The following is a 21,509-nucleotide window of genomic DNA, read 5'->3' as shown; positions in this document are numbered from 1 at the left end:
GTGAGCACCTAACACTTTCACTTGCAAACGAGTGAAATGCCTCTGAGGACCAATGTTCTCCTCTAGGGAGTTATGTTAGGATAGTAACAGCATGTGAAATAAACATTTACAAATGACCAAGTGATTTCAAAGACACTAGATTATGCTCAGCTTGTGACATAGCCTAAAGAACTTGAAAACAAACCCCCCCCCCCCACGTGAGTATGGGAAACATGAGTTCATTGGAAAAAAAGATTTTATTTTACCATAAAAATGCAAACTGGAATAAACACCATCTCTCCTAAGGTGGACGTTACAGCTATTTTTAAGTATTTTCGAGCTTCCCTTGGAGAAGCTGACAATTATAAAATTTAACAAGTTTGCAGCCTTAAATCTGAAACGTTCCAAGTAAAAATAATTTAGCAAAACGGCTTCTTAAAAAAACCACACAGGCTAACCGTGACTAGAAACCAAAGCTAATTTTAAACCAACCTGCTTTTTTGTTTTATGCTGAATGACTTGAGTTTGTAAAAAGTGAATGTTTAGGACCCCTGTGTACCACTTGACGCTTTTTCTTTTGTACGCTGGATGACTTGAATTCGTAGGAAGTGAAAGTTTGGGCCCCTTCTGTATCCCGTCTGCACCAGCCCACGCCCGAGAAGAATTTCGTGTTTCACAGCACGCAGCTTCCTTCCGGTGACTTAATCGCGTTAACAGCCACCTGCCTTTGGCCTCCCACCCAAACTTCATTCCCGAGAGGTTAACCCTACAGAAAAGGGGGAAAAACGAAACAAAAAACAGGAAAAACAAAAAGCAAACCAAAGACCTCCAGCGAGAGGCTCCCTGTTCTTAATGCCCGGCGGGGCCGCGGCTGCCCGACTGGAAGCCGGTGCGTCCCCGTCACTGCGGCCTGGCTCTGCTCCCGTGAGGTCAGGACACGGCGTCTCCTTGCGAGTGGCCCGATGCCGCGCCGCTGGTCTGGCTGCGCCCGGCGGGGTCTCCGATGCTCATGGCTCGCAACCCCCTGAGCTTCTCCTGATCCAGGGAGGACCGGCGACATTAAAGCGACTGGATCAACAGTTCGATGGGAAACCGAAGCTCGTGATCACGAGCCCCACGCACTAGGGCCGCCGCCTGGAGGATGCTCTGGACGAAAAGCCTGGGGCCCTGCGCTCCTCGCCGGGACGCTCCCCCGGGGGCGCGTGGCACGGCCGGTCTCCGGGAAGGCGGCCCCCGGGGCGCGCGGCCTGCATTACCTATTCCAGGCGCTGCGGTGGCGGCCGGCGGAGCCCGAGCGCGGCCTGTCGTCGCCCCGCCGATGGCGGCTGCGCTTCCGGCTGGAGCTCGCCCTGCGGTCCCGCTCGCGGCCGCGGCTCTGGCTCTTCTCCCGCCGGCTGCGCCGCTCTCGACTGCGGCTGCGAGACTTGCGGGGGCGGCCGCGCTCCTCGGGGCTGGCACTGCGGCCTTGGCGCGAGCGCTTGCGGTGCGCCCGCCGCTCCCTGCGCGGCCTGCCGTCCTCCCGGCTGCCTGCCCGCCGCCGGGGCGCGCTGCGCTCCCGCTTGGGCCTGTGCTCAGCGTCGCCGCCGTCGTCCCGGCCTGCCCCGCCGCCGGCCCGGCCGCCGCCCCCGCTTGGCTCCCGGTTGCACTTGTCTTGCTCGGAGCGCGCGTCCTTCCGGGGCGCACTCGGCTCGCAGGCAGCGGGCGCGGCCTTGGGCTGCTGGGTGTTGTCCGGGATGCAGGCCAGCACGGCGGGGCACCTCTTCTCCGAGTGGCTGTCTTCCGGGCCTCGAGGGTCCTGCCCCTCCTTGCCCGGGGCCGCCTCCTCCTGGGCGGCGGCGGCAACGGGGGCAGCGGCGGAGGCGACGCTCCCGTTCAGGTTCTGGGGGGCGGCCGGCCGCACCGCGGGCTCCCGGTCCCGGGGCGCGGCGCCGGCCGAGGCCGACACGGTGTGCAGGATGTCCAGCACCGGCCGCAGCAGGTCTGCGGGGGAGGCGGTGCCCGGCTCGGCAGCGGTGGCGCGCGGCTCGTCCGCCTTCTTGCTGAGCAGCAGGCTGAGCAGGCGCGCGCGCAGCTCGCGCTCCCGACGCTGCAGGCCCAGCGCGCGCTCCTTCTCCTCCTCCACGCGCCGCAGCTCGGCCTCCTGCAGCCGCCGCCGTTCCTCCAGCTGCTGCAGCCGCAGGCTCTCCTCCTTGTGCTCCTGCTCGTGCAGCTTGGCGGCCTGCGGGACAGAGGGGGACGGCGGGGCCTGAGCCGGGCTCTCCGCACAGGCCAGCGCTCCAAGGACGGCCCTGCTGGAGCGCAGCCCGCTGGGTCCAACCACACCGGGAGCCCTGCGACCGGCAGCCAAGGGTAAGTCCGGCCAAGCTCCTGGGCACAACACTGGGGGGGGCGCCTAGCGGGGGCCGGGGCCCTCCGGGTGGCACACTCGGAGGCCAAGACCATCAGCCAGGATGCCGCCTGGCAAAGCTCCTGGGCACAACCTCGTGGCGTAGGGAGGCAGGGAAGGGCGCCGCTCAAGGCAGCCCAGGCCTCTCCAAATGGCACGCTCGCAGACCACGATCGTCAGCCAGGGGCAAGCCCGGCAAAGCTTCCCGGCACAGCCCTCCTGAAAGGGGCCCCTCTCGGGTGGACCAGGCCTCTCCGGGTGGCACGCTCTGTGGCCACGATCGTCAGCCAGGAGCAAGCCCAGCAAACCTCCTCGGCACAGCCCTGGGTGGGGTGCGCCTCGAGGGCGGCCCGGGCCCTCCGGTGCACGCTCCCTGCCACACAGGCCCCAGATTACGGTGCGGACAGTTGACATCCCGCGTGGGTGTGGGAGGCGTGGAGACCTGGCCTGCTCGGGGTCTTCAACGTTCACCACACAATAAGAACACGCGGCCACAGCTCTCGGCATGCATGCTGCTCTCCTTCCCGCAGACTGGTCACAACTGTAACCAGATGGCAGGTGAGGGTCGCCCCGCGCCTGCCTGCGCTCCACGCGCGCCACCCGCACAGGGCCGCTAGCTAGCTCACGACAGTGGGGGCGGGAGCACAGCCCGGCTCCAAGGGCTGCCACGCGGACTGTGCCTCGTCTGGGGCCCGCCCCGTCCTCCCGGGCGGTCGGGGACGCCTGGCCTGAAGGACACTGGCGCCATGGGCGCAGCGGGACCACGAAGAGTCGTGGAGCCAGGCAGTGGCCCTCCCGTCGCTGGCGAGGCTGTGGCGCGCCGGGCCTTGGAAGCCTGGACACGGGCCCACGGCGCTGCCATTTCTTTGGGGTACAGCCCAGGCCTGGGGCAACATGGAGAGCTGCAACCGCGGTCCCCCACGACGAACACCATCCCCAGGCTAGAACCAGGCGCCAGCGAGGAGCAGCGTGTCCGTGAAGGCCGCGCCTCCCTCCCTCCGGGCCCGGCGTCCCAAGGGCCAATCCTGCCTAGACATCCAGGCATCCCTATAGGCGGGCAGGCCATGTGGGCGGGACACCCCCCAGGGTAGGGCATCCCTATAGGCTGGCAGGCCCTATGGGTGGAGCTTCCCAGAGGCGGAGCATAACCGCTGGCGGGTCATCCCTGTGGATGGGGCATCCCCATAGGCGGGCAGGCCCTGTGGGCGGGGGATGGCCCAGCGTAGGGCATCTCTATAGGCTGGCAGGGCCTCCCCGAGGGTACGGCATCCCAAGGGCTGACCCGCCCTCTGTACCAGGCATTCCTGAGCATGTAAGTGGGGCATCCCTAGAGACTGGCAGTCCCTGTGGGGGCGTCACCCGTGGGCGGAGCCTCCCGAGGGCGGAGCCTCCCGAGGGCGGGGCGTCCCTATAGATTGGCAGCCCCTGTGGGCGGGGCTTCCCGAGGGCGGGGCACCCCTATAGGCGGGCAGCCCGGTGTGGGCGGGGCCTCCGAGGGCAGGGCGTCCCCCTGGGGGGCGGTACCTTGGCGCGGCTCAGCAGCTCGGCCACCAGCCTGATGGACTGCAGGTTGCGCTGCGCCAGCAGCAGCTTGCGCTCCTCCAGCCGGATCCTCTCCTGCAGCTTGCGCTGCTCCTCCGCCTGCATCTTCTCCAGCTTCTTCTGGCTGCGCCGCAGCTCGCGGTCCCGCTGCTTCTGCTCGCGCCTCCGCAGCTTCTCCTCGCGCCTCCGCTCGCGCTCCTGCTCCTCCAGCTCCCTCTGCTTCCTGCGCAGGCGGGCGGGACACGGCGGCTCCGTGAGGGCCGCAGGGCCCGGGCCGGCGATCGCGGCACTTGGCTCCTTAGCGCTCTGTCCGCACAGACATCTCAGCCGCGGCCGAGGGCCCCAGGAGCGAGGGGCGCACAGGGCGAGGCTTCCCCCATGTTTCCAGGGAGAGCCTGGCTAAACTCGACCCCAGCCCAGACACCGGAACAAACAAGGCGGACGCGTGGGAAGCGGAGTTTTCACCAGATGCAGCTGCTCCTGCAGGGACCGCAGCAGACGAACCAGGACGGGCCGCAGCGGCACAGGGAGGAGGCCCTCCACCACGGGCACCACACGGGCACCGCCGGAGCGCTGGACAGGCCCGGCTCCCACTGCACGAGAGACCCCTGCCCTGGGCTTTCCCATCCCGAGCCCCCAGCCCCGGAGCTGGAGGGGAGCAGGAATGCACCCGGTGGCAGGAAGGTTCTAGAAGCACCCAGCTACTGGAAGCCCCCAAGAGAACACACTGCATGGCCTTTCATGGGGACTTGCAGAAAAGGCATATGTTCAGTGACACAAAGCCAATCCGGCTTGCTCTGGGGAGGGAGGCGGCCCTCGGCACAGGGGCCCCACAGCACACACCCCGGGGAAAGCCCGTGAGGTCACCTGGGGACAGTGGCAGTTCCGTAAGCACCCGCAGAGCGCCGGCCAGCTCAGACCCAACAGCACCCTTTCCTCACCCAGAAGCCAGGACCCCAGCACAGCTGGGAGGGATCCGGGCCTCCAGGGGCGGGAAGACCAATGAGCGTGTCCTCACGGAACACTCGCACCCCTCAGACTTAACCTTCAGGCCAGGGGCAGGGCGGGCACAGCAGAGAGGCAAGGCCACCCTGGACAGCACGTGGCACGGGGACGCCAAGGCCAGGAAGGACACTCTGCAGAGGAGCCGGCATCACTCCCAGGGCGCCAGGCCCGCAGAGAAGCAGCGCTGGACGAGGAGGCCGGAGGACCCACGCTCCAGGCGTGGGGGGAGGCCGGGTCACGCAGGGAGGCGAGGCAGCTCGCGAGGATGCTGGCGTCCGGGAGGCCACACACCAGACGGTCTCCCGCAACAGGGGTCGGTGAGGGGCTGCCGCTCAGACTGCTGGTCAGCGGCCCTGAGTGCCCAGAGCCCTCACCTGTCCAGCTAAGGGCCCATAGCCAGGAACAGGACTGCTGCAGGCCACGCTGTACCTCATTAGCAGGAAAGGACCAACTCGCTCGCCCCTGACAAAGGACAGACGCCCAGGCTCCCGGGCCGGCCTGCAGGCTAACAGTGAGGCCAACTGGGCTTGGACACAGCCCTGCACACCCGAGGGCCTCCCGGGCACCCCCGGGCCCATGTTTCATGCCAGGCCAGCCCTGCCAGCCGCCTCAGCCCCGTCAGAGGTACCGCCCCGCCGACTTTGAGTGTCCCCACCACGACACGACACCCCTTGCCGCCTGAGCTCAAAGGCCACCCTCAGGGCGGCTTTCCCCGCATTAATGTGCAGGTGGAGAAAAGCGCCTGCCCCGAGACCCTGGAAAGGCCATGGGGTAACCCCTGTGACACCCAGCTCGGGGACTGCGCACAAGGTCGATCGCGGAAGAGAGAGGACGGGGCCTGCCTGGGACCAGGACCCGTGGTCCGCATGCCACCAGCGCTCCCTGGTTCAGCCTGTGGTGGGCACGTCGATCCCGCGGCCTCGTCCAGTGTGAGATCCAAACTGCTCCCCCCTTGTGGCCGCCACCTGAGGCCTGCCATGCACCCAGGACACCCCGCCCTCTCTGGGCACCTGTCCTCTCTGCAGCCACAGCCTCACTCCGGGGCTCCCGACCCCCTACCCGTGTCCACACCCCCGCCAGCTGCCTGCGCACAGGCCAGCACCATCTCCAGCACCTGCCACTCTGGCACTGGGTTCCGGAGCAGACAGGGGAAGCGCTGACCCCCGAGAAAGGCCCGAATCTGTGTTAGTGAGCATCGGAACCAAACGGGAACCACACAGGAGCCCCAAGGCCGGAGCGGCGCACAAGCCAGGTCAGCCCAGACCCACACACAGGCTGGTGAGGAGAGAATGCCGGAGCACACACGCCTGAGACTCAGCACTCTGCAAAACACACAAGAAACCCTGCCCGCCGCACACACGGACAAGTGCGGGACAAGCGCCCGAGCACACGGGTCACGGTGGAGCACCAGGAACTGCCGCTCCTTCCCAGAAGCCAGCTCGGCACACTGGCCAGCTTGCCTGCAGGGCTCACAGCATGCCACGCGCAGTCCCTTCAGTCGCGTCCCACTCTGCGGCACCACGGAAGCGGCCCGCCAGGCTCCCCGGTCCACGGGATTCTCCAGGCCAGCACACCACAGTGGGCGCCTTTCCCTTCTCCAGGCGATCTCCCCAACCCGGGACTGAACCCGCACTCTCTCTTACTGAACTGGCAGGCAGGCGGGCTCTCTTCCTCTAGCGCCAGAACGTCAAAGCAAGAAACAGAGGTCCTGAGCCAAGACGCCTGACTCAGTGTCACTTCACAGGGCTCCTGAACGGCTCTTGCTGGGAAAGGCCAACAATACCCTCACTTCCCTACTTCACTTAAAGGCAGCTTCAGCCTGAACGCAAAACACCTGTAAGCTGGACAAAACTTCCGTGCCCGCGTCAGCAGGGTGCTGCACGGTGCCCCGGGAGGCTCAGCGAGAAGGAAGGCTCAGCGAAACGCCGGGTGGGAAGCCGGCGGTGCCCTGGGGGTAGGCCGCAGCCCCGCAGTCCCGCTGCGTCTCCAAGGGGACCGACGCATGCACCCAGGCCCGCAGAGCCCGGCCCCGCAGCACGCACCTCTCCTCAGCTCTCTGGCGCTCCTCTGCCTCCTTCTCCCGCCGTTTCTGCTCCTCCCGCTGCTGCTCCAGCTCCTGAAGCTTCTGTCTCTCGAGCTGCCGCTTCTTGATGGAGGCATCGCTCAGGTGTTTGGTGGAATCGAAAGAGACCTTCGGAGGCAGGACAGGGCAGGGTTAGGAGGTGCACGCACCGTCCTGAGCACGCAGACAAGCCCGTGCTCACCGGACGGCCTGCCTCAGACTCACCGCAGAGAGCGGGGACCCCCAACGCCCTTGACCGGGGGGACCTCGGGACTGCGGGGCAGGGCTCGAAGTCAGCGCTCAGGGACCCCACCCCTTCCAGGACGGCCCCTTCTGCCGGAAACACCAGGGCCTCCGGAGGCCAGCCCTGCATGCAAGAGCTTGACTCCTTCCCCCTCCTGCGGTGGGCGCCCCCCGCCCTCCGCAGCCAGCTGCCTTCACCACCCAGCGCCCGGGCACAGCTCGCGCCCCGAGGGCCCCGGCTCCTCCGCCAGCCTGACGTGGGGAGCCAGCACGAGCCAGAGTCCGCGGCGATGATGGACAGCGCCCTCATTTCAAGGGCGGCTGCGAGCGTGTTCCACTTCTCCCCACGTTTCCTGAGACACAGAGTGCGCTCACCGCGTGGGGGGCCCAGGCAGCCCTCCCCATGTCGGAGGCCCTTCGGGGCGCAGCCCGCCGCCCCGCCTCCCCCCCACCCCCCGCACCTTGATGTTGCAGGCCACAGCCTTGCCGTCCTCGCCCTTGAACATGAGCTTCATGCCGCGCAGCGCGCTCATGGCCTGGATGAAGCCGGCGTACTCGCGGTACTGCACGTAGGCCTCGAAGTTGAGGTGGCCGCCGAAGCTGAAGGTGTGGAAGTTGCGGCCCGTCATCTCCTCGCGGTAGGGGTCCAGCATGGGGATGTCCACGTTGCGGATCTCGCCGAAGCGCTCGAACACGCGCACCAGCACCTCCTCGCTCGGCTTCTCCGAGCCCGACTCCTTCAGCGAGAACCACTTGCAGGGCAGCCCCTCCAGGTGGATGGTGTCCGGCCGCTCGCCCGGCAGCGTCTCGTTCATGTCCTTGGCGTCGCGGAAGAAGGAGTCCCAGTCGTGGCGCGTGGGGAAGTCGACCTTGAACTCCGCGGCGCGCACCTTGAGGATGTCGGAGAAGCCGCTCAGCTTGATGGTCTTGCCGTCCAGGCAGGCCAGGAAGGACTTGACGAGGCTCTTGTTCTCCACCTCGCCCTCGAAGCGGATGAAGTCCATGGTGCTCTTGGAGATGCGCAGCGTGGAGAACTGGTGGTGCTGCACCATGCCCTTGAGCCGCTCCATCACCTCCCAGTTGGAGATGGACTTGCCCGGCTGCTTCAGCTGCGGCAGCGCCACGCTGATGGTCATCTTCGTGATGGGCTTCAGGTACAGGCCGTGCAGCGGGCACAGCTCCACCGCCTCAGACGTGTCGTGCACGATGGTGGCCGCAGCCATAGCCGGGACCTTGGGCCTGAAACACAAGACGCGCACGCCGCGCGTTCACGGCCGGCCCGCTGCCCCGCCCCCAGGCTGGCCAGCACGCGGCCCGGGGCACGGAGGCCCGTCTGCCCTCCGCGTGCCCGACACACTAGTCGCTACGTCAGGGAAGGCCCCTCGGCCCCTCAGGGTTAGTCGCTCAGTCGTGTCAGACTCTCTGTGACCCCGCGGACGGTAGCCGACCAGGCTCCCCTGCTCCTGAAATTCTCCAGGCAAGAATACTGGAGTGGGTTGCCCTTCCCTTCTCCAGGAGGGGGGGTCTTTCCCACCCAGGGATCAAACCTGGGTGTCCTGCATTGCAGGCAGATGCTTTACTGTCTGAACCACCAGGGAAACCCCAGCCCCTGACATGTGGGCCCTTTTAATCAGATTACACAAATGCAGGGGAAAAAAATTTGGGTTTTCAAAACTTTTAGGAACACTTGCTTGCCCCAAGCCTCCATGGGCACTGAGCTGCCCCCAATACTCAGAGGCATCTCCACCAGGGCTGGGCTGGCAGGAGCCCAGATGGGCAGGGTCCCTGCCCTCGGGATGTGGGGGACAGGCCACCTCCATGGAGGCTGCAGACGTCTCACTGGGGAAGGGACGACCCACACAAGCACCTGGGAAGGTCTGTGCCGGAGGAAGCCCGCGGAAACAGGAAGGAACTTTCAGGCTGAGAGAATGGTTGAAGACCGTTGACTTCAGTATCTCTACCGCAGGCAGAAGCATTTTCTCTGTGTCCAGATAAAACCATCAAAGCCGCGGGGCCTCTGGGAAGCCGCGGACGGGGAGCTGACTGTGCTCTCCTCCCCCTCAACCAGCTTCTCCCTACCGGTCAGACAGGTGCCTACTTCCGCAAAGCAGGGCCAGACCTGACCCACGGACAGCAAACAGTAATGGAGGGGGCCTTGGGCTGTGTGCCCGCGCACCAGATGGCTCTGAGAGCTTCTGACCAGGCCTGGGTTCAATCCCTGGGGCGGGAAGATCCCCTGGAGGAGGGCATGGCAACCCACTCCAGTATTCTTGCCTGGAGAAAGCCACGGACAGAGGAGCCTGGTGGGCTATAGTCCACAGGGTCACAGAGAGCCACGACTGAACAGCTCAGCACACACACACACCCAGACCCAGGAGAAGCTGCAGGGACGGGGGTGGAGGGGTCCCAGCTGGAGGGAAGAGCCACCTGGCCCAGGTCTGGGGCACCAGGGAGGGGGCTCAGCCTGGGCTGAGAGTGGCGACAGCCCCCCTCCACCCGCAGAAAACCTCCAGACCTCAGAGAGAACTTGAGTCAGAGACTCCGGAAGCCCACTGCCTACTAGGAACCCTGGGGATTCCCATATTCCCTGGTCGCCCAGCTGCCCCTGCACCCTGGGGATGACCCCCAGCCCCTTCGCTGCACCCCTGTCAACACACCCCTGGCAGCCCCTCACGATCCCCATCGCCTCCACCCCTCCAAATGCTCACCCCACTGGCCCAACTCCCGCCTTCTCTCTCCCCAGCCGCCTCTGTGGCCCCCGGTTACCCCCTCCAACCTCCAGTAACCCCTAACTTCACTCCCCGTCCCAGTACAGCCTGCTTACCTCTTACCCTGGTGGACCCCGATTCGCCTGCAGGGACCCTGTCCACCCCCCGCCCCAACCCCGCAGCTCCCTGGAGACCTCCCCTCCTCTGCTCAATCGCCGTTGTCCCCTCTCCCAAATCCTCTCCCAGAAGACGCCCCCCACTCTCCGCACCCCGGGGAGACCCCCGCAGCCCCCAGCTGTCCGTCACCCCAAGCCCCTCAAAGGCTTTCGACCCCCAAAGCCCACACCCCCAAGTCCCCCAGACCCCTGCTCCCAAGTCTGCAGGTCCAGGACACCCGTGCCCCGGCCGTCCCGGGAGACCCCCGCATCCCCCAGCCCCCGGTCATCCCCAAGCCCCTCAAAGGCTCTCGACCCCCGAAGCCCCTGCCCCCAAGTCAGCAGTCCCACGAGACCCCGTGCCCCGGTCGCCCCGAGAGACCGCTGCAGACCCCAGCCCGCGGCACTCCGTCACCCTCAGGCCCTCAAAGGCTTTCGACCCCCAAAGCCGCGCCCCCAAGTCCCCAGGCCCCCCGCTCCCAAGTCCGCAGGCCCAAGAGACCCCCGCAGCCCCCGGCCGCCGGTTCTCCGTCACCCCCAGACCCCCCGCCCCCAGGCCCCTCGAAGGCTCTCGACCCCCGAAGCCCGCAGGCCCAGGAGAGCCGCGCCCCGGCCGCCCGCCCCGCGAGGCCGCCCTCCCCGGCCCCCCGACGCCCCGGGGTCCCCGGCGCCCGGCGGGCGGGGCCCCGTCCACGTACCAGGCCGCCGCCGCCCTGGCCCCAGCGCTCCCGCGGGCCCCCGACGACGCCGGCAGGCCCGGCCTCCCCGCCCGGCGCCGCCACCGTCCGCCGGAGGCGCCCCCGACGCGACCCGCTGCCGCCGCCTCGGCCGCCGCCGCCGCCCGCCCCTGTGACGCATTTCCGCTTCCGCCGCTCGGGCCCGCGGAAGCAGGCCGCGCGGCGGGCCCGGGTTTCTCCTCCTGGCCATGGCCCCGCCCCCCAAGAGGCGGGACTTCCGGGGCGGCGGTGGGTGGGGCCGGCCGGCCCGGGCTTCGCGGTGCGCGTGCGCGAGCCCGCCGCGCCCTTCCCCCACCCCGCCCCGCCCCGCCCCGCCCCCAACCCTGCCACCTGTTTTCAGGTCCAGGCAGAGGCCTCACCTTGGGGCCCCAGGGTGAAGACACCGGACTCGGGACTCAGGCCGGCTGTGTGGGGCACACTGCTGTTACAGTCATGCGTCGCACATGAGATATCGTTATGAACTATGACAAGTGTATATTTATTAATTACTGATTTTATTCCGTATGAGTATGGATTGCTTGTATGACATTGTTATATCATGCTATAATGTAGCATACATATAATGCAACGGGCTTCCCTGGTGGATCCATTGATAAGGAGTCCGGCTGCAATGCGAGACACCTGGGTTCAATCCCTGGGTTGGGAAGATCCCCTGGAGAAGGGCATGAATACCCACTCCAGTATTCTGGCCTGGAGAATCCCGTGGGCTATAGGCATCGCAAAGAGTCAGACACAACGGAGCGACTTTCACCTCCCGTAATGTAACTACACTCACTTAAGTAATATAGTGTTAGTATAAACATCTAGTATTTTACTATTGAAACTTTTTACATTTTAACATTGATGTTCCATGCTTACTTTTAAGGATGTCGGAAAGTAACAGAAATTGCATAATTATTATTTTATATTTTTGATATGCATCTGTGCATTTTATTATTTTAAATTGCTTAATATATAAAATGTAAATATAAATATATAATGTGCTTTCTGTGTTATATATCTGTGTTCTCAGTTGCTGAGTTGTGTCTGACTCTTTGCGAGCCCATAGACTGTAGCCTGCCAAGCTCTTCTGTCCGTGGGATTCTTCAGGCGAGAGTACTGCAGTGGGTTGCCATTCTCTTCGCTAGGAGATCCTGTTGACCCAGGGGTGAAACCTGTGTGTCTTGTGTCCCCTGCATTGGAAGGTGGGTTCTTTACCACTATGCCACCCACGTTATATATAATCGATTTCAAAAATAATGACCTTTTGTATAACTTTACCTGTAATATTTATCTTATGCATAATAATACAGTTAGGTCTGCTGCTGATACTGCTGCTGAGTCGCTTCACTCGTGTCCGACTCTGTGTGACCCCAGAGACGGCAGCCCACCAGGCTCCCCCGTCCCTGGGATTCTCCAGGCAAGAACAGTGGCGTGGGTTGCCATTTCCTTCTCCAGTGCATGAAACTGAAAAGTGAAAGTGAAGTCGCTCAGTCGTGTCCGACTCTTAGCAACCCAATGGATTGCAGCCCATCAGGTTCCTCCGTCCATGGGATTTTCCAGGCAAAAGAGTACTGGAGTGGGGTGCCACTGCCTTCTCCATACATTTAGGTCATTTTATGGTATAAATAAAATGGCTTCCCTCATAACTCAGTTGGTAAAGAATCTGCCTGCAATGCAGGAGACCTGGGTTCAATTCCTGGGTCAGAAAGATCCCCTGGAGAAGGAAATGGGCACCCACTGCTCAGTCGTGTCCAGCTGTTTGTGGCCCTTTGGACTGTAGCCCCCACCAGGCTCCTCTGTTCGTGAGATTTTTCAGGCAAAAATGTATCCCTGGGGACCTGTTAAATTTGGAAACTGCCAAGTACCAAGCAAAGCGAATTAAGACATGAGATACTCACTTTTCTTGGGGACGAGCAAGACTCAGAGACAATTGCAAGAATCTGGGAAATATTCAAAGAAAGTCCTTTTACATTTTTCAGCAAAATATCCCTCCACGGAATGTTCCCCAGAAACACAGAAGCAAAGTCCCCAGGGACCTTAATCCTCTGGAGGAGTGAGAAATACCAGGTATGTAAATTTCACTCTCATTGAGCATGATGGGGAATGGGAGCAGGATGCACGGTCACTTCCAGGGTGAGATTGCAAAGCTGAAGGAATTCTACAATTGAAGTTAAAGTCCATCATCTGTAGAGTCCAGCTAATGAAATGGGAAGTTATTCCGTGTGGGCCTGCCCTAATCAGGTGTTGGCATCCAAACCATTTAAAACGGCGGAAACACAGCCTGGTTGCCTCTGAGGAAGCCAATTGCCTGGTGGGAAAAAAGAAGCCGTTTGGCAGGAATTGGCATGTGGCTTCTGAGTGGTGAAGGTATGGATGCTGTCAGTCTAATGAAATGAGAAGAGTATTCTAGGTGGGCCTGACCTTGGAAGAAAAGCTATGACAAACCTACACAGCATATTAAAAAGCAAAGACATCACTTTACCGACAAAGGTCTGTATTCAAAGCTATAGTCACGTATGGATGTGAGAGTTGAACCATAAAGAAGGTTGAGCACTGAAGAATTGATGCTTTCAAACTATCTTGAGAGTCCCTTGGACAGCAAGGAGATCAAACCAATCCATCTTAAAGGAAATCAACCCTGAATATTCATTGGGAGGAATGAAGCTGAAGCTCCAATACTCTGGACACCTGATGTGAAGAGCCAAATCATTGGAAAAGACCCTGATGCTGGGAAAGATTGGAAGAGAATGGGGCAACAGAGGATGCGATGGTTGGATGGCATCACCGACTCCATGGACATGAGTTTGAGCAGGCTTCAGGAGATGGTGAAGGGCAGGGAAGCCTGGCGTGCTGCAGTTCACGGGGTCGCAGAGAGTTGGGCATGATTTGGCAACCGAACAACAACCGACCACAGTAAAGCGTGCCTCTCTACCCCATGCAGACAATGATGTATGTTCTGTGCTTAAATGTTGTTGCTCTGTTCGTTTCCGAGGGCTGCTGTGAGCTGTGACCCCAAAAAGAACAGAAATGTATACCCTCACTGTTCTGGAGACCAGAAAGTCTGAAACCAGCCAAGGCGTGGGTGCATTTCGGTTCCTTCCGAGTGCTCCCAGGAAGGATCTGCTCCGGGTCTGTCGGCAGGCTTTCTGTGGTTTGCTGACAGTCTGCAGTGTCCCTTTGAAACGGAGCAACAACCTATGGTCCTTGTCTCCCACGCCCTCCGCCTGCCTTCTGTCTGTAGAAAAATAAAATAAGCTTTAGCTGAAGCAGAAGTTTAATCAGAGAAGTAAGAACATGGCAGAACCACACAAAATCAGTCAAGCGAGACTAAATTATGACAGTTGACTCATTAAGCACAGTCAAGTACCTTCAGTTCCTCCCGAAGGGCTGTAGTGAAGTCAGAAAAGGCAACCCACTGCAGTATTCTGGCCTGGAAAAATCCCACGGACAGAGGAGCCTGGTGCGCTACGGTCCATGGGGGTCGCAAAGAGTCGGACACGATTTAACAACGGAGCACGCATTCAAGAGCTATAGAGGTTCTGAGCCACCTCCTGTGAGCTGTCTTGTAGATACTGACACCGCCTACCAGGGGGAGAAGTTAACAACGTCATGGCCAGGCTGTAGGCATGACATAGGCTGTCCCAGATCTGAGAACTGGCCTCAAGGAATGGGAACAAACTGACCTTGCAACTGAAGATTGATTGTACCTAAAACAACCAAGATGGGGCTGGTCAGACCACTGGTGACCGACCTGAGGATGACTGTCAGAGCTGACTGTGCTCTTTCCACGTGTAGCCCCCCTCCGACGTCCGTCTACCTAGGTATCCATCTGTTCATCGATCCATCCATCTACCCATCTGTCCAAACATCCGGGGACTCATCCACCCACTCATCCAGCAGTCCATCCATCCATCCATCCATACATCATCCATCCATACATACATCATCCATCCATCTATTCATCCATCCATTTACCCATCCATCATCCATCATGCATCCATCTATCCATCCATCCATCCATCTATCCATCTCACCATCCATCATCCATCCATCCATAAATATATATTCCATTATCTATTCATCCATCCACCCATCTGTCCATCTCTCCACCCATCCATCTCACCATCCATCATCCATCCATGCATACATCATCCACTCCCCCATCCATCCATCCATCCACCCATCTATCCATTTTTCCACCCATCCATCTGTCCACCCAATCACTCACTCATGCATCCAGCTGTCCACTGGTCTGACTATCCATCCATCCACCTGCGCATCTGCGTCCACTCATCTGTCCATGCCTCCATCCATCTGGGCGTCCGTATGTGCACCACGCACCCACCTCTCCATCTGCCCATTGGGCCACGCCTCTGTCCATCCACCTCACAGATCCATGCCTCTCAAGACTTGTTGTTTCACTCCCTAAGTCACGTCCAACTCTTTGTGACCTCGTGGACAGTAGCTCCCCCACCCAGGCTCCTCTGTCCGTGGGATTCTCCAGACGACAGTACTGGGGCGGGTTGCCATGCCCTCCTCCAGGGGATGTTCCCGACCCAGGGATCAAACCCGGGTCTCCTGCATGGCAGGTGGACTCTTTACCACTGACGGAAGGTCGCTCAGCCATGTCCGACTCTTTGCGACCCCATGGACTGTAGCCTACCAGGCTCCTCTGCCCATGGGATTTTCCAGGCAATAGTACTGGAGTGGGTTGCCATTTCCTTCTCCAGGGGACCTTCCCCAGCCAGGGACTGAACCCACATCTCCTGCATTGCAAGTGGACTCTACCACTGAGTCACCAGGAAATCTCGAGACTTTAGTCAGAACCACTCCTTTCCACCAGGTGGCGCATGCACCTCCTTAAGGAACTGGAGGGAGCTCCCTTAGATATCCTTTGGTCTGGTTTTGAAGCCAACGTTAATTATCCGTCCTTAGCAAAGGCATCAGCCTGGTCATTCCCCATGAACGTTACCCAGTTCATGGAACCCGTCCGTCCTCTGCACCTCAGCCTCTTGTTAGATCTTTATTTAGTCCAGAACTTTCAATGCAATTTCCCGTGCCTTTTCCTGTTCACTTGAAAGTTGTGTCCAGCTCTCTGCAACCCCATGGACTACAGCCCGCCAGGCCTCCCTGTCCTTTACTGTCTGACAGCGTTTGCTGAAACTCATGTCCATTGAGCCGGTGATGCCATCCAACCATCTCATCCTCTGTCGTCCCCTTCTCCCCCTGCCTTCAATCTTTCCCAGCATCAGGGTCTTTTCCAATGAGTCAGCTCTTTGCATCAGGTGGCCAAAGGATTGGAGTTTCAGCTTCAGCATCAGTCCTTCCCATGAATATTCAGGACTGATTTCCTTTAGGATAGACTGGTTTGATCTCCCCGCTTTTGTAGGGACTCTGAAGAGTCTTCTCCAGCACCACAGTTCGAAAGCATCAATTCTTCAGCGCTCAGCCTCCTTTGTGGTCCAGCTCTCACATCCATTCGTGGCCACTCCACAGCATAATAAAAAGTCGCCCTGTGAATGGAAGACAGAGCAGAGAATCCAGTCTCTGCTCTGCTGGAGTTGGGTGCACAAGTTCGTCTGATTCTCCAAAGGAGGTTGGACAAATTCTATTACATACCGCTTTCAACGTGCCCACATTGTCTTTGCGTCTGCAATCTCGATGTTGGTAATTCGTCCTATGGAATGATTTTCCCGCAGATACACAAGAGCATATGTGTAAGTTGTATTCCGTACGTTTGTGTGGCCGCTCCGCAAGGTGGCGCTAGGGGTAAAGAATGCGCGTACCCATGTAGGAGATGCAAGTTCAATCCCCGGGTCGGGAAGATCCCCTGGAGGAGGGCGTGGCAACCCACTCCAGTGTTCTGGCCTGGAGAATCCCATGCACAGAGGAGCCTGGCAGGCTGCAGTCCATGGGGTCGCAAAGAGACGGACGTGACCGCGTGACCGGGCTTGCACGCACACACACAGTCCCTGTGGGTGTAAAAGCCGTGTGCGCAGTGAAGGCGTCTGTCTGCAGGCGACCGGAAATTGGAGACAGCCCTCAGGCACACACAGGATGCCGAGTAAGCTCTTGCAGTAACGGCTACGCTGAGTCAGGCTCGGGTGTGCTCACCCACCCACGCGCTCGCGGGAAGACCTTACACTGCAGACCTGTGACGCCTCCCACCGGTGTCGTGCCTCGGCGTTCCCACGTGGCTCCACACCAGGATCGGCAGCGTGGGGCGGGGGCGGGGGCGGCTGCCGTGTCGAAGGTGCCGAGCGGAGGATGAGGATGGGATGAAGGCCTCGCAGCTCGATCAGGGGTGTCCGGTTGGATTGCACCTGAGGTCCCACGCTCTGGCTACCAGCTGAGGGCAGTGACATGAGCTGAGGGGGAAACCCACAGGGGAAGGGACACGCTGGAGTAGGAAGGAGGCAAGAGAGTCCAGTCGGGTTGAGTTAGTTCGGAGACACCAGCAGCCTTAAAGGAGCTGTCCCGTAAGGTAAGGAGTCCAGGGTGAGTCTACAGCAGAAAAAGGTCATGATATAGGAGGAGCTTGCCCAGGACAGGAGCAAAACTGGGCACAATCCATTAGTCCACACGTCTGTCCCTCAATTCATCCATCCGTCCATCCATCCACCCACCAGTCCATTTATCCGTCTATCCACCAACTCAGTTATCCATCCATCCACCGGTTCAGTTATTCATCATCCATCCATCCATCCATCCACCAATTCACTTATCCATCATCCACCCATCCACCCCTCCCTCCATCCATCCACTAACTCAGTTATCCATCCATCCATCCATCCACCAATTCAATTATCCATCTATCCACTACTTCAACTATCCATCCACCCCTCCATCCATCCATCCACCTACTAGTTCATTTATCTACCCATCTATCCACCAACTCACTTATCCATCCATCCACCAATTCAGTTATCCATCATCCACCCATTCACCCATCCATCCATCCATCTATCCATCCACCAATTCACTTATCCATCATCCACCCATCCACCCCTCCATCCATCCATCCAGCAACTTAGTTATCCATCCACTAACTTAGTTATCCATCCATCCACCCACCAATTCAATTATCATCCAGCCAGCCATCCACCCATCTACCCATCCATCCATCCATCTACCAATTCAATTATCCATCATCCACCCTTCCACCCATCCATCCCTCCATCCACTAACTCAGTTATCCATCCAGCCAGCCACCAATTCGATTATCCATCATCCATCCATCCATTCCCCCATCCATCCACCCACCAGTTCATTTATCCACCCATCTATTCACCAACTCAGTTATCCATCCATCCACCAATTCACTTATCCTTCATCCACCCATCCACCCCTCCCTCCATCCATCCACTAACTTAGTTATCCATCCACTAACTTAGTTATCCATCCATCCACCCACTAACTTAGTTACCCATCCATCCATCCACCAATTCAATTATCCATCATCCACCCTTCCACCCACCCATCCATCCATCCATTCACCAATTCGATTATCCATCATCCATCCATCCATCTACCCATCCATCCACCCACCAGTTCATTTATCCATCCATCTACCCACCAACTCAGTTATCCATCCATCCACCCATCTCTCCACTAGTTCAATTATCCATCTACCCATCCATCCACTCATCATCTATCCACCAATTCAATTATCTATCCAACCATCCATCCATCCACCAATTCAATTATCCATCCACCAGTTCAATTATCCATCCATCCATTCATGCCAGCATCAATGCGTCACAATATGCATGGAGTATTGTTCACCAGGGAAGCTCCCCTGAAGCTCAGCATCCAATATTTATCAGTACTCAAACACATACTAGCCACATGTCTGTTCTGAAGTCTCCAGCCCCTCCCAGAAGTTCAGGAAACTAATATGTGCAGTCTCTGTCTTCCCCTGGAGTTTGGATCTTACATGGTGTGTCCCAAAGGCTCTATCATAAACTGCATCATTAAAGGGTCCAGTTACTTAAGCCCCCAAATAAACAAAGGCATGGCTCTGAGAAGGAAACTCCAGGGGCCTGGAGGCAAAGGCAGACCTGTCTTCCGTGTTGTCCAGTCACTCAAACTCATGTCCATCGAGTCGGTGATGCCCTCCAACCATCTCATTTTCTGTCACCCCCTTCTCTTCCTGCCCTCAATCTTTCCCAGCATCAGGGTCTTTTCCGTTGAGTCAGCTCTCCACATCAGGTGGCCAAAGGATTGGAGCTTTGGATGTGTCTTTGAGTCAGGTCAAGTCTTGACTGCATACACGCCAGGGGCTTCCCTGGTAGCTCAACGATAGGGAATCCACCTGCCTGGAACCCTGCAAGACACACAGGGTTCGATCCCTGGGTGGGGGAGATCCCCCGGAGACAGGAATGGCAACGCACTCCTGTATTCTCGCCTGGAGAATCCCACGGACAGAGGAGCCTGGCGGGCTCCCATCCACAGGGTCGCCGAGATTGGGACACGACCGAGCCGCTGAACAACAACAGCATCTTCACTTCACACGAGCAAAGCACAGAAGAGCTACGGTTTACAGCAGGGCTTTGAAGGAAGATGACAAAGGCTGATAGCCTGCGGAGGTGAAGGCGGAGTACCCGTAGGAGAACAGGATGAGAGCTTCAAAGGCGGGAGGGACCACAGGGCTGGTTGAAGGAAGCTGAGATGAACCTGGCCTCCTGGTGCAGACAGGGTTCCTCTGCACGGAGCCCAGGGGGCAGTAGCCCAAGGTCCTTATGAGGACTTTCCCTGGGGGCGAGGAGCTCAGAGCCCTCTGGTGGAGTTCCCCCGGAGAACAATATCCTGGCTGATCAACACGAAGCCAAACCGTACCCCGGCCGGCAGCTTCCAGGTGGAGGCTGTGGTTAGAGCTCGCTGTGACAAGTTCACGTTCATCTAACACTTCCCTTCGCCTACGTGGCCCATCATGAGATTGTAGACAGACACACAAGGTGCTTCCTGGAGCAGGAGGTCGCTTCAGCAAGGGCCCTCCCCGCTCCAGGCATGCAGAGCTGAGCTGTATTTTCAGGGTGGTTGTTCCCACTGTGCACACATGAGTCATGTCCTCAGGCTTTGCAGTCTTCTCCATCATTTCTCAAAAGCGTTCCTCACAGCTCCACAGTCTTTCTCCCCCAGATCTACACAGGGAGCACCAGAATCACCATGTTTTCCGTATCTATCTATTTGTATTGAAGTGTTGTTTTCAGTTCAGTTCAGTCGCTCAGTCGTGTCCGACTCTTTGCGACCCCATGGACTGCAGCATGCCAGGCCTCCCTGTCCATCACCAACTCCTAGAGCTTACTCAAACTCATGTCCATCGAGTCAGTGATGCCATCCAGCCATCTCATCCTCTGTCGTCCCCTTCTCCTCCCGCCCTCCATCTTTCCCAGCATCAGGGTCTTTTCCAAAGAGTCAGTTCTTCCCATCAGGTGGTGAAAGTATGGGAGCTTCAACGTCAGCATCAGTCCTTCCAATGAATCGTCAAGACTGATTTCCTTTCGTATAGACTGATTGGATCTCCTTGCAGTCCAAGGGACTGTCAAGTCTTCTCCAACACCACAGTTCAAAATTATCAGCTCTTCAGGGCTCAGCTTTCTTTATAGTCCAACTCTCACATCCATACATGACCACTGGATCCACCATAGCTTTGACGAGATGGACCTTTGTTGGCCAAGTAATGTCTCTGCTTTTTAACATGCTGTCGAAGTTGGTCATAACTTTTCTTCCAAGGAGCTAGTGTCTGTTAATTTCATGGGTGCAGTCACCATCTGCAGTGATTTTGGAGTCCAAGAAAAAGTCTCTCACTGTTTCCATTGTTTCCCCATCTATTTCCCATGAAGTGATGGGACTGGATGTCATGATCTTCATTTTTTTAATGTTGAGTTTCAAGCCAGCTTTTTCGCTCTCCTCTTTCACTTTCATCAAGAGGCTTTTTAGCTCCTCTTCACTTTCTGTCATAAGGGTGGAGTCATCTGCACATCTGAGGTTATTGATATTTCTCCCGGCAATCTTGATTCCAGCTTGTGCTTCTTCCAGCCCAGCGTTTCTCATAATGTACTCTGCATATAAGTTAAATAAGCAGGGTGACAATATACAGCCTTGACGTACTCCTTTCCCTATTTGGAACCAGTTCCATGTCCAGTTCTAACTGTTGCTTCCTGACCTGCATACAGATTTCTCAGGAGGCAGGTCAGGTGGTCTGGTATTCCCAGCTCTTCAAGAATTTGATTTACAATATTGTTAATTCCTGTTGTACAGCAAAGCGATTTGGCTATATGTATATGTGCATTCTTTTCTTAATATTCTTTTCCATTATGGTTTATCAAACAGGAAAAGGAGTATGTCAAGACTGTATATTGTCACCCTGCTTATTTAACTTATATGCAGAGTACATTATGAGAAACGCTGGGCTGGAAGAAACACAAGCTGGAATCAAGATTGCCGGGAGAAATATCAATCACCTCCGATATGCAGATGACACCACCCTTATGGCAGAAAGTGAAGAGGAACTAAAAAGCCTCTTGATGACAGTGAAAGTGGAGAGTGAAAAAGTTGGCTTAAAGCTCAACATTCAGAAAATGAAGATCATGGCATCTGGTCCCATCACTTCATGGGAAATAGATGGGAAAACAGTGGAGACAGTGTGAGACTTTATTTTGGGGGCTCCAAAATCACTGCAGATGGTGACTGCAGCCATGAAATTAA

The 21,509-nt window shown here is 58.4% G+C and overlaps 1 protein-coding gene and 1 long non-coding RNA gene across 3 annotated transcripts; both read right to left on the bottom strand.

The window, feature by feature from the left end:
* Positions 1-217: 217 nt before the first annotated feature.
* LOC101114495 (A-kinase anchor protein 17A) lies at positions 218-10,906 on the bottom strand. 2 transcript variants are annotated; one of them, XM_027963311.3, is made up of 5 exons: positions 10,779-10,906; positions 7,679-8,456; positions 6,955-7,103; positions 3,890-4,130; positions 218-2,197 (listed from the first exon to the last, which is right to left on the bottom strand). In XM_027963311.3, exons 2-5 carry the CDS (start codon positions 8,438-8,440, stop codon positions 1,232-1,234), a joined length of 2,118 nt encoding a protein of 705 aa, XP_027819112.2. In that variant the 5' UTR covers positions 8,441-8,456; positions 10,779-10,906; the 3' UTR covers positions 218-1,231. The 2 variants fall into 2 exon arrangements, with proteins under 2 accessions (XP_027819112.2, XP_042097843.2); XM_042241909.2 differs by lacking the exon at positions 10,779-10,906 and adding an exon at positions 9,085-10,081.
* Positions 10,907-13,276: 2,370 nt separating this feature from the next.
* Positions 13,277-14,934, bottom strand: LOC132658844 (uncharacterized). The gene is made up of 2 exons (XR_009598967.1): positions 14,167-14,934; positions 13,277-14,034 (listed from the first exon to the last, which is right to left on the bottom strand). It is a non-coding gene; the product is annotated as an uncharacterized LOC132658844 (long non-coding RNA).
* Positions 14,935-21,509: the final 6,575 nt, after the last annotated feature.

This window comes from Ovis aries, chromosome Y, assembly GCF_016772045.2.
Source record: "Ovis aries strain OAR_USU_Benz2616 breed Rambouillet chromosome Y, ARS-UI_Ramb_v3.0, whole genome shotgun sequence".
NCBI lineage: Eukaryota > Metazoa > Chordata > Mammalia > Artiodactyla > Bovidae > Ovis > Ovis aries.
This window is presented reverse-complemented; position numbering and strand designations above follow the sequence as displayed.

Coding starts and splice junctions, on each gene's coding strand:
- LOC101114495 (XM_042241909.2), bottom strand. CDS start 9,218: ATGGTTTTATCTGGACACAGAGAAAATGCTTCTGCCTGCGGTAGAGAT. Junction 8,457..9,084: donor TCCGGCACAGACCTTCCCAG/GTGCTTGTGTGG, acceptor CTTGTGTTTCAG/GCCCAAGGTCCCGGCTATGG. Junction 7,104..7,678: donor CTGTGGCCTGCAACATCAAG/GTGCGGGGGGTG, acceptor CTGCCTCCGAAG/GTCTCTTTCGATTCCACCAA.